The 12671-nt window shown below is 41.3% G+C and overlaps 1 protein-coding gene across 1 annotated transcript; it reads right to left on the minus strand.

The window, feature by feature from the left end:
- Window positions 1-4394: 4394 nt before the first annotated feature.
- On the minus strand, window positions 4395-12581 carry TRIM77 (tripartite motif containing 77). The gene is made up of 6 exons (XM_045482459.1): window positions 12171-12581; window positions 11417-11512; window positions 8618-8848; window positions 7653-7675; window positions 6630-6727; window positions 4395-5111 (listed from the first exon to the last, which is right to left on the minus strand). Exons 1-6 carry the CDS (start codon window positions 12579-12581, stop codon window positions 4618-4620), a joined length of 1353 nt encoding a protein of 450 aa, XP_045338415.1. The 3' UTR covers window positions 4395-4617.
- Window positions 12582-12671: the final 90 nt, after the last annotated feature.

The raw sequence follows: 12671 nt of genomic DNA on the forward strand, positions 1-12671 counted from the left end.
GACTGCTAGTGGGAATGTTAAAGTGGTACAGCCACTGTGGAAAACAGTATGGAGGTTCCTTAAAAAATTAAAAATAGAACTACCACATGACACCGCAATTACACTTCTGTGTATTTGTCTGAAGAAAATTAAAATATTAATTTGAAAAGATAATCTGCACTTGCATGTTCATTGCAGCTCCTGGAGTACTACACACTGGGGAGAGGGAAATGCCTCTGGTGCTGACACAACTTTGGTTCAGAGCCATAGGACCACTTGTTCCTTCAAGGGTGCTGCAGTCAAACATGGTACGATATAGATTATGAGCTTCCCAGCTTTGCTTTCCCTTGCCAAACACTTAGGAAACTACAGCAGGGATGGTGGTGGAGTTAGCTCCCATCCTTCAATTTTTCAATCACTTATTTTTTTAAAGTTTATTTATTTATTCTGAGAGAGAGAGAGAGAGAGAGAGAGAGAGAGAGAGAGAGAAAGCTCTGGTAGGGGAGGACCAGAGAAAGAGAGGGAGAGAGAATCTCAAGTAGGCTCTGTGCTGTCAGCTCACAACCCAATGAGGAGCTTGATCCCAGGAACTGCAAGATCATGACCTGAGCCAAAATCAAGAGTTGGAAGCCCCTCAATAACCTTTTTAAAAACTTTTTCTCCTGTTCTAGCCTCAGTTTCTGTTAGGACAGTGTCTTTTCCCTGACTCCCTTGGGACCAGGAATTGCACATCCCTGAAGCCCTAACCACCCACAGTAGACCAGCACTGTGCTGGATTTGGGGCCATGGAGATGGGTTCTTCTGCCCAACACAGTGAGGAAAGGAATGCCTGACAGTGCAGAGAGGTAAGGTGGCTGACACCGAGAGTTTTGAAAGCTTTTGCTGTATTTGTTCTTAAAGGGACAGTGCCTACGGGCATTTGGCTTCTTGTACTTAGAGTACAGTGAAGAGAAGCCAGTGATATTAGGGAGAGGCATTCAAGGTTCTTCATGCATAGGGCAGCGTTCGTGCATCACCAGGAATGGGTAGGGCTCAAAGGAATCAGGAAGGCTCTTATGTTAGTGCCTGGCAGTCCTGGTTGGCCACTTCTAAAACAGTCGACACACAAAGGGTAGGTGCGAGGAGACTGAGGACAGGTTTCCTCAGCCCCAGAGTGAAAAGATCTAAACCTGAGATCACCAGGCAAAGCAGAGCCAGGATGGACCACTGTGACTATGATCCTGGAATTCCCTGACCCTCTCTTCTTTCTTGGCCCATCACTGAGCAGTTTGCCCCAAAGCTCATGGGCTCCCGTTTCTTTTGAGTCAGATCTGTACTTAGAACCCATCAGAAGAGGTTTTCTTTCCACTAAGTACTTCTTGCCATGGGGATGTGATGGAGGGGCACTCATCCCATACCACTTGTTAATGGGGTCCACTCCTTGAAGTACAACAAAAGGTGAGAGCCTTATCTCCAGAAACTCAGGTGGAAGCCCTTCACCCCAACAACATCCAAACCTGGCTTACAAAGATTATTCAGCAAAACAAATATCTAGCAAACACCAATGTTAACAAATCTGACAGCCAAGAGGAAATGAGTAAATTCAAAGAAAGATACACACTACTGAAGCTAAAAAGAAAAGAAAAGAAAATCAATAGTTCTCTATCAAAGAACGTGAATCTGTGGTTTAATAAATTCCCCCTCTGACTTGGGTTTTAAGAAAACATGGAGTAGCAGGGATGGGATTTGCTCTTCTACCCCAGACAAGAAAAAGCCATAAATGTGGTATAAAACAACATTTTTCCAAGTTTCATAAGTAGCAGAGGAGAGTAAACAGAGAGAGGGAACAAATGAGGAGACCTCAAAGATGGTCCCATTTCACTCCCTGGAGATTTGCAGATGTAGCACAGTGGGGAGGAGGTCAGACAGCCCAGGGGTCGCCCTGAATTGAGGAGACGGTTGGAAAGTCAAGAATGTCAAAGTGGCTGGAGTTCCCAAGACTGAATACTGTGGAAGGTAGAGCTGCACAGAGGAAGCACCCTAGAGGGTCGTGGAGGACCCCACAGCTGGAGTCCACAGCTGGGTGCAGAGCAGTGAATGCTTGTGAGGACAACACTGCAGGTCAGGGAAAGAACCTCCCCAGAGAGCTGATGGAGAAGTACCTGTGCACAGTCAGGGCTACAGATGGTTCTCATCATCCCGAGAGGACAAGCCACACACTAGGGGGAGACCTGGTGGAATACACAGGAGAGTACTGTGCCAGTGGTGGGGGACATCCAGCCCATGTTAGAAGTCTCTGGCTACTTCTTACACAGTTTAAGAGCAAGTCTTCAAAGCTGGAGCCTCTCCCAGAGTTAATCCTACCACCCAGACAGGTCCTGTGCATGTCCTCAAGTCAAAGAAGCAACAGAAAAGAGAACAAGAAAGGGGATTTAACCCCTGAACTGGGACAACAGAGGCCCTTTCCCCAGAGGAAAAAAAAAGGGGCTCTTTCTTCGGGCAAAGGTCTTTCCCTATTGCCACTCATCGCAGCTTTGTCACTGGGGCTGACCTTGCGTCAGGGCTGGGTGAGAAAAAGGAAGAAGAAAAGGATTTTTTTCCCCCACACTTTGATGTATGAGGGGCCTCTCTTCCTGGTCCTTTGGCTAGAAGGGGGTGTTTCTTTGGGGGCTTTTGCCATATGCTCCTGCTGTGAAGTTCAGAGAAGTGGATCTTCCTTTCATCCAGTCAATGCTAGGGAAGAGAAGAGGAAAAAGAACTCCTTAACACTCACCGCCATTATGGGTAATTAATTATTCCAATGTTAAGTCATCTCATTTCACATTCTATTCCTAATGCCTCAGAGTCCTCACATACCAAGTCCTTATTTTTGGTGCTCTGCTCAGCATGTCTACTTGTCATCTCTGGGTGAGACTTTGGAGATTTATTCCATTTTGACCAGTGCCAGAGGTCAACACCAAACTGTTAAGCATGCAGCAATTCTTGGAAACTTCCAAGAGATGAGAACATCATCATATTGCTTTAAATAATCCCTAGGCAATTCTTTGAAATTTAGGATAGTTTCTTCACTACTACATCTTCACAGAAGTGAATTTAATTGCCAGAATATTACCTTTCTTCCAAAAGAATCTTGAGTAGGGAGAGAAGAGGAAGGGACAGAAGGAGAAAGGAAGGGGGAGAGACAGAGATCGATTCCTTCTTTACACAAAAGAAAAAAAAAAACCTTTCTCCTTGTGATGAGAAATCTTAGGATTTACTCTACTTTCCCATATACCATGCAGCAGTGTTAGCTATAGTCATCATTTTGTACCTCACATCCCTAGAGAGTTTGACTTTACTGTCTGGCTATTTTGCAAACTTCTAAGATCTAAGACTGAAGCATTTTTTGAAGTGAAATTTGACTGTTGGCCATTTGATATTTTATGTGGTTGAGAACTGAGGTTGATTGAGGTTTATGCATCCTCCAAAATGTAATTATGTATATTTTTACTATATGTAATTTCTTTAAAAATACTGCAGTATCCAAACTTCTAGGTCTTATTGTCTGTATAAGTATCACTCTGGTAAAAATTGTCTACATTCCTGGAATACTGTGCTTATCACCAAGAATGACCTACAGCAACACTAGGCAGTCAAATTCTATACAATCTATATCTTTTCAGTTAAAAGTCATTTCTGACCCATGAATCTGAACAGTAACATAATTCATTTCTTTATTCAACAATATTTCTCAGCACTTCCTATCTTACTGTGTCTACATTACCTTACCCTTTGTTGGTTATATATATAGCTTTTGCTTTTAATAATTTTGACACATTCCTTTTTTAATGTTTTATTTATTTTTGAGGGAGTACAAGTTGGGGAGGGGCAGAGAGAGAAGGACAGGATCTGAAGTGGGCTCTGTGCTGATAGCAGCCAGCTCAATGTAGGGCTTGAACTCATAAATCATGAGATCAAGACCTGAGCCAAAGTCCAACGTTCAACCGACTGAGTCATCCAGGTGCCCTGACACATTCCTTTATTTATCCAAATATTTTGTTGTATCTCTCACGTCCCCAGACTGGTGTTTCATTCTTGGAATGTGCTACGAAGAGGAGTGACATTGGCCGTCCCTTCTAGTGATTTGCAAATTAGAAAAGATCCAAATTCTGTTGTGAGTTTTACAAAGGGAAGGGATAAGCTGTTGTTGAGCTTTGTTATAATGTGACCTAAACTAGTCCAGTAAACTGAGAACTTATGGAGGAGGAAGTTAGCCAGATGAATTCAGGGAGAAGAGAATTCCACATGATACTGAGTTTTGACAAGAACTGTCTGGAAGGAGAATCCTCTGTGCTCTGTGTTCATCTATTTAGCTAGTTTCCACATCAATGCATTCTTTCACCTCTAGCAAGCCCAGATAGCAATGAAAAGTGAACATATCCCACACAATATAATAAAAACGAGTACTTTTATTTCAATAAAATAGAAAAGACAAATGTACATCCTTCACAGTGTCACCACTTTAAAAAATAATACAACAAATGTATCTCCTGAAGGTAAAATGAAGTTCAAGACCATGAGGCATCAGTGATTTTCCCCACTCAAGAAGTCACCAGGATAGAACCCTCCCCAGCTATTAAAATTGCTAAGACCTTGGTCAGGTTTGTGAGCTGTTCCTGATCATTTGGGTCCATAGCAAATGAAAGGTCTGAGAGGGAAGGAGAAGGAACAGGAAAGGAAATTACAAATGAGGGAACTTTTGGCAACATTAACAAAGCTTACTATACCAAATTCATAATCTAAAAACACCCCTACCAAGCCCTGGGGTCTTGGAATGTAGTGGCGCAGTGGCGGGGAAGCAGAGAAGAGACGGCAATGATCATCCACGTTGACACACAGAAGTAGAAAGATACCCTCAGAGTTGAGCAGCATGTCATGGCGTTTTGTCCAGGATTCCCTGCAAAGTCCTATAATCCAATTCTGAGAGTTTCCCACATCCACCTCCCAGTAATATTTGCCAGAGGTGAAGGTCTGAGCTGCCCAGGAAGGCTTATACTGTGGACTCGCTGGACTGTGGGGCAGGTCTTGATGGTCGGGACAGCACTGCAAACGTCTCAGGTCTTCAAACAGAGGCACACGGTAATTCCTTATCTTATCATCAAATGTAATATACACTTAAGTAAAATGAAAACAGTGAAGTCAAAGAACAGAGTTTAAAATTTCTGTGGGACAAGTGCAATAGTGTTCTAGCAAATGCTGAACAACCAAATCTCTAAAACCAAACAAAACTGGTTTGTTTGCTGGGAACACTCCCACACCACCATGGCCAGTTTCAAGGTACTTACCACTTAGTAATTCCTCGTAAAATTCTGGAACATGTAACAGCTTTCATGGCAGAGTCCACACTAACTGCCCCAGAACACTCCTTTATCACAAGTGACTATACAGGGTGTGTGTCATTGGAAATCCAGAGACCCATTCGGGAGAAGGGGCTTCTTGCCTAAGCAAGTAAATCTCTATTCATACAACTAGATGAAAAACAATTCTGAGAATAATTAAAGATGTAGGATGGCAGGATCTGGTTTTATTCTCATTAGCTCATTGAAAATTTGGGAGCCTGCTCATTGATGCCAAGTAAATACCAAGATGGCCCTTCACTCACTTAAGCTTTCTCATTTATCAACTTGCACAAAATCAAATAAATATAGTAACAGTAATAAATATTATATATCATTTCAAAAATATGATACTGTTATTCTTATTAGTCTTAAATAGTGATAACTTTGTCCAAACACAAAGATGTAACATGTCAACAAGCAAAGGGAAAAGAAATTGGAAATCCATATTTGCCTTTTTTTTTTTTTTTTTTTTTTAGAGGTGGTTCCTTTTGCTGAATTTCTAACTCAGGCATCACGGACTCGGAATTCAACCTATCCCATCCCATGCCTGCTTCTCCTGTCAGCCAGGCTTACTGTCTACTTCTTTCTTAGGGACAGCGAATCCACACAGCAAATCATGTGTTCCATGTGTTTTCTGGTTGTACTTGTTTTTTATAAACATTTTTATCCCTTTCTAAATCTAAAATCTAATGATTTTTCAAATACATTCACTAACTTAAATTTTTACATAAACATTTAAATAACAATTTAAGGTGCTTCTAGGAATCTGAACATCTACGTATAACTACAATTAACAACTATAAGTTAAAATACACTGAATGAATATGCAGTTTTATGTGTCAAGTGCTTTCAGGGTGCCTGGGTGGCTCAGTTGTTTAAGCGTTTGACTCTTGATTTCGGCTCAGGTCATGATCCTACGGTTCATCAGATGGAGCCCCATGTCGGGCTCTGCGCTGACATCAAACTGACAGTGTGGAGCCTGCTCAGGATTCTCTCTCCCCCTCTCTCTCTGCTCCTTTTCTGCTTGCCTCCTTGTCCCCCAACAAATAACTATTTATATGTCAAGTGCTTCATTTTTTTAAACTCACTGTAAATTGTCATATAAATGTTATATTTAATTGTTTTTGACTGGCTTCAGGTATCTAATAATAAAATATGGTTAGTTACAAGGGTTTGCATATTTATCTGCTTCCCAGTTCTCTGCAAAGACTAATAGAGCAATGAGGAGAGGTCCTCCAGGTGTATCTCCTCATGGAGGAAATAGTGGGGTCTCACCAGGGTGCCACCTCTTACCTCGGAAGTTGTTAAGCCTTTCAGACATCCCGGTGATTGTCCACTCACTGAGCTGTGGGTCCACAGGCTGAGGCAGGTGTGCCTGCACTAACTGACTCCTGCGAAGAAACAGAAACACTTACTGACCCCTCTAGTCCCATCATAAGCCTGCCTTGAAGATGCTCCTTCAAAATCCTCACAACTGGGTGCAAAGGGTCAGAGTTTAACTCCACAAACTGAGGGATGTTGTAGTTGTTCTTGTATTTTATAACTAGCTACTGTGCTCTTATCACTTCAATCTCAGTAAGATAGATCACTCACAAATGTGTTTTCTCCCTTTGCCCTCCCTGTGGAAGGCACACAGCTGTTCTCATTTAGTTCCTGAAACCCAATAGGTGTCAAATAGAGCTTAATAGGGCCTAGTATATAGACCTTAATCTCTGTAGGGGTTTTCATCTTTTTCCCTCCCCTCTCTTCTCATCATCCTTCCACCTGCTGCCTCTCTGAGCTTATTTTTTTTTTAATGTTTATTTATTTTGAGAGAGAGAGAGAGAGAGAGAGAGAGAGAGACAGACAGACAGACTACAAGTAAGGGAGGGTCAGAAAGAGACAGACTCAGGCTCCAGGCTCTGAGCTGTCAGCACAGAAAACCATGTGGAACTCGAACCCTTGAATCCTCAAGTTGAGAGGTCATGACCTGAGCCGAAGTCGTCGGACTGAGCCACCCAGGCATCTCTCTCTGAGCTTATCTGCCTTTCCCATAGAATATGTGGAATAATCCTCAAATAATTAGGATTTTGAAAATTAGAGGCAGGAAAAACAATTATATTTGGCAACTTCTGCATTAAGCCTTGCAGCTGAAACCACACCCTGCTTCAACCCTCACTTTTACCTGAGTGGTCAATATAAAACCGAGAAGTGTCTTAGACAAGGAATAAATGAGGGCATAAAGAAACTTGTCATAAAAAGTTGTGGGTCCATCTCAGCAGAAATAACCTGACCACTGTCACAGATGCCATAACTTGGATGGAGGGACAAATTTACCTTTTCATGATGTCTCCCAAATCCTGTAAAGAGAAAGAGGAAGGCTTAGCTTTGAGCAAAAGATATTCCCCTGTTTAGTCTAGTCTGAGGCTATGAGACTGAACTGGAAAATTCTCTATCTCCACTTTCTTCCTTGGTAAAATCATTTGCCCTTTTCCTTATCCTTAAAAAGATAAGATTTGGTCTTCTATTTATATGGTGTTCTATTTATTATATGATAAAATTAAATTATGATCATGATAAAATTTAAAGTAGAAGAATGGGGCGCCTGGGTGGCGCAGTCGGTTAAGCGTCCGACTTCAGCCAGGTCACGATCTCGCGGTCAGTGAGTTCGAGCCCCGCGTCGGGCTCTGGGCTGATGGCTCAGAGCCTGGAGCCTGTTTCCGATTCTGTGTCTCCCTCTCTCTCTGCCCCTCCCCCGTTCATGCTCTGTCTCTCTCTGTCCCAAAAATAAATAAAAACGTTGGAAAAAAAAATTAAAAAAAAAATTTAAAGTAGAAGATGTTCTTAGAGCAAACAATGGCTCTTTGGTTGTAATATACAGTGAGATTCACGAAGGGTTTCTTCAAAGTTCTTACAAGGGTGTGTGGGCTCTAAATCTACGATTTCAAAAGAGAAAGAATGGATACATCCCACATACTGACAAGTCCAGATACAAAACTGAATTATGTATTTAAAAGCTGCTTTGTGGCAGTTGGTTAGAAACTCTTAGTAGAGAAAGTGAGATGATGATTTTTTTCTGGATCTGTTCCTCACATTTCTATATAGTTTTCCTTTTCCTGTATAAGGTGGATGTGACCCTGGATCTCTGGGTTATACTGGAGGAGCAAAGCCTGCTACTGCACAGAGGCGGCAGAATTTGAACTTTGGAACCAGAAAAATAATGGAGGTCAAAAGGGATATGGATCTCAGTGGATATAAATGATTTCCAGCCAGGCTCATGTTCATCCTTCCTCAGTCCTTACCTGGAGCAGGTGCACATCTGCTTTGAGGCACATTTCCTTCAGCTCCTCATAGATTCTTTTCAGGAGTTTCCCCATTTGAAGCATTCTAGCTACATTTCTCCGGAGTCGATGAAAAATTATCTTGCCTTCAATTGCCAGGCTCTCTAAATGTTTTTGCTTTTCTTTGTGGAGGTATTGGTACACCTTAGGATATTCAGCCTTGATCATCACCATCCTTAGATTTACAAAACCCTGAAGTGACATTGGTTTAATTAGGTCATGTATCTGGACAGTTTTACTCTTCTCTCATTATCTACAGTTTGCATGCAATGCCCAATGTTCTGGTCTTAGTCTGTTGGGCTGCTTTTACATTAGGTACAGACTGGGTACGTAATGAATACAGAAACTATTTCTCACAGTTCTGCGTGCTGGGAAGTCTACGATTGATGCTGGCAGATTTGGTATCTGGTGAGAGTCTACTTCCTAGATAGCCATCATTTCGTTGTGTTCTCAAATGGCAGATGGCACAAGGGACATTTCCAGGGTCTCTTTTAGATGAGCACTGGTCTCATTACTGAGGACTGTGGCCTCGTGACCTAATCACCTTGCAAAGCCCCCACTCCTATTGCCATCACCTTGGGGGTTAGAGCTTGAACATACAAAGTGGGGGAGGAAGCAATTCAGATCATAGAAGTACTACATACATTTTTAGGTCTTTCTCCTTCTAAGAAACCACATATTTGGCTTCTTTCTTACCTTCCTCCCTCCTTCCTTTTCTTCCTTTTCATTTATTTGTTTGCCTGCACCACTGCTTCCAACTACTTACTCTCAAACTTCCATATTTTCATGTGAAAATAGAAATTTAAGATCAAATTTTGTTGTTTTACAGGATTCCTAACAATCTCAAAATCATAATCCATTCTTTTCAATGCTCGTACTTACAAACTGACTATCTGCTCTCAGGAAAAAGCAACAATTTGCTTCCTCAGGAAAACAGAGGACATCACACCTGATCTTTCTAAATTACCTCCATTCCTTACACACACTCTTCCACCAGTGCTGGTCTCTGCCTGCCTCTTACTACCAGGGCTAAACCCATCTCCTCTTTACTGGTCCCCCTGTCTTGTTTTCTCAGAGATATTACTGGTCTACATTACTATCCCACAATACTAGTTTTTGCCTTGCCTTCATGTCTCTGTGTCTCTCTCTCCCTTGTCCTATGGACCTGTCTCCATTTTATTCTCTCATTCAGACACTTTTTCACACTCTCTTTCCCTTTCTTTTCACACAGCTTTTAAACATATACACATTTATCAAATTATTTTGGAAATGTCAAAACTAAATATCGTTATTATAATGACTTTATCCACCTTCTATGCTAACACTTTCATTGCCATCAAAGCCAGACTATTGACCAAATGTGATCAAACTCACTGTGCCCAGGGATGCAATTTTCAACTATTCATCCAAGCAATGAGTCTTCCCTTCTGTCTCCTACCCGTTCCTGAACCACACATTCCAACAATAGGTTCCAACCAAGAGCCTATTTTTTACTAAATTGAAATAATATGATTCATTCTTATAGTACTTCACCTTCTTTCCACATTTGATCCTGTTTACTACTCATTTCTTTTACTAATCTCTTCTGTCTCCTCTGCTCTGGGAAGCTGCATTCTCAGGTGCTCATCTCCCACCATCTTCTAACAACCACTCAGATCTCTGCCCAGATGTAATCTTGGCAATGGTTACACCAGCACATCCCAGCCTGCACTCTTTATACTCATTTTCTGCTTTCATTTTATTGCAAGGACTTCATAAATGTCATATAGCTTAAATTTTACTTCTTAAATTTCTGGATTGAGTTCTCTCACTAGATTATAAACTACTGAGGTCAGTGATTTGTTTCTCTTTTTGTCCAGTTATATATCTCTTTGTTGGCCTAGAACAGTGAGCAACATACCATAGGTCCTCATATGAATGAATGTTTCATCAGAAATCCATCCTAAACAATCAAGCTAATGTTCTTATTCCTCTTTGGCACTCTCATAGCACCATGTACAGATTCCTGCTCAGTGAATTATTATTCCCTAATATTGCCTTTTTATAGGTCTCTAGGTCTCCTCTAGTACTGCTCAAGTTCTTTGAAAATAATGGTGTCATTTTCTTCTTTAGATCAGGTTCTCTGTTCCTCTTTGTGAATCAATAAATGACACAATCAAAAATCCTTAACTAGGCATTTGCATTCTTGACCCGGCTACGATTAATTTCTAGCCACACTTCTCACTATGTTCTGCTTCATACCCTATCTACTAATCAGTAGGACCAGCACCGAGATCTCAAACAATTCCATGGGTTATCTGGTTTGTCTCATCTTTAGTTTTCTTGTCCCTCAGAACTCTTTGCCATCAATACTCAGGAAATTAAATTCTAATAACTTATTTTATCACACTGATGTTTTACTGGTTTGAGAAGCTTTTGTTAACATTCGAAGTTTACTAAGTTCCTACGGAAGTCTGTATTTACCTCCATCCTACTGATCATTGCATTCTGCCTTGTGAGAGTGCATTTTCTTGTCCCTGATAATGTATTAGTGGCACATATTGCTTTATCCAGAAAAATCAGGGAAAGGCTTTTAGTTATACAATGGACTCAATGTGAAATCCTGCACTGAAGGTCATGTTTTCATACAGTTCTTACATGTAGCTCTTTTTCTGATCATCTGGTCAGGGAACATTATGATTTAACTTAGGTTCTTCCACTGTCAGTTACCATGGTATCTGTCCCAAGCTGGTTCCATGGGAAACAGGGCTTCCCACTTACCTGCCATACTCTAAGTAAGTTGTACTCTTTGTTTATATTTCTCTGATTTCTCTGCCTGTTTTTCCAAATAGATTTCATTTGCATCAGAAGTTTCTCCTGTAAAAGAACTACAAATTTGAGCACTAGAAAAACAAATATGTAATTTTCAGATACCTCAAAAAGTGATAAAGGGATAGACATGAGAAAAATAAAAAAGGAAGCAGAGATGTCAGTGAGTTTCTTTGGGAACGCAAGTAAGTCAAAACTGGGAGGCTGACCAAAAGTAGAGTTCCTGAATTTGGAAATGAAATCCATTATCTGAGGAATCTAGTACTGATATTATACGTAACATGGAACATTTTCAGAAATGGATCTTAATTCATATTAATTTTGAAATGATAGCCATCATGTTTTCTATGGCATGATTAGAACATATTGAAGAGCCTTACTGTCATCATGGCAGAAGTAGCCAATGACTGTCAACTGCCACTAGAGATTATCCACCTGGCCAGTTACACTGAAACACCAGCACCCTCTTCAAGTCATCATCATTCCTCTCCCCCAGCCTAATAGAATTTAAACTTCAGAGGAGCAAGAATGTTTGTTTAGTTTCTTGGGTGCTGTATCCATAGGTTTTAGAACCATGCCTGGCAAATGGTGTTTACAAATTCTACTTGTTTAAGGCATAAGAGAAGAAAAATAAAATCACCTTTGCTCATTGCCTATCAGATATCAAGTCCTCCACATTTCACATGCATTCAGAGGCAGTACTTACCCTGCAGTGCTCAGCAACCTGTGAAACTGGACAGTGTATGTGAGTGGTATGCCCTGGCGAATGAGAGCATTGCAAACACAGCAGGCTCTTGTCAGTTGGACAGAAGATATTCTTCGGTGCTTGGTGTATCCAACACACCTGCCTGGCAGACCTCGGTAACTTCTTGGCAACTGATTCTTTTTTAGCACGAGCTTGTCCCTCAGCAGAAATAATGCTTTTGAAGTCCATGCGTGGAGATACTGCCCTGCATACAGGGCAGCGGGTAGGATGCTGTGCATCTTCCCACAGGAGGCAGAGACACGGAGTACAAAAGCTGTGTCCACAGTTAATGGTGACAGGGTCTGTGAAATAGTCCTTGCAGATGGAACAGATAAGCAGACTGGGGGCGTAGCGCACAAAAGTAGAATCCATGTTTCTGAGGAAATAAACGGAAATAAAATAAATAAGCTTTTGCTCACTAATACACACATGCATGATAACAGGATGGGTGGTCCTTGGAGT

This window comes from Leopardus geoffroyi, chromosome D1 (assembly GCF_018350155.1).
Source record: "Leopardus geoffroyi isolate Oge1 chromosome D1, O.geoffroyi_Oge1_pat1.0, whole genome shotgun sequence".
Classification (NCBI taxonomy): domain Eukaryota; kingdom Metazoa; phylum Chordata; class Mammalia; order Carnivora; family Felidae; genus Leopardus; species Leopardus geoffroyi.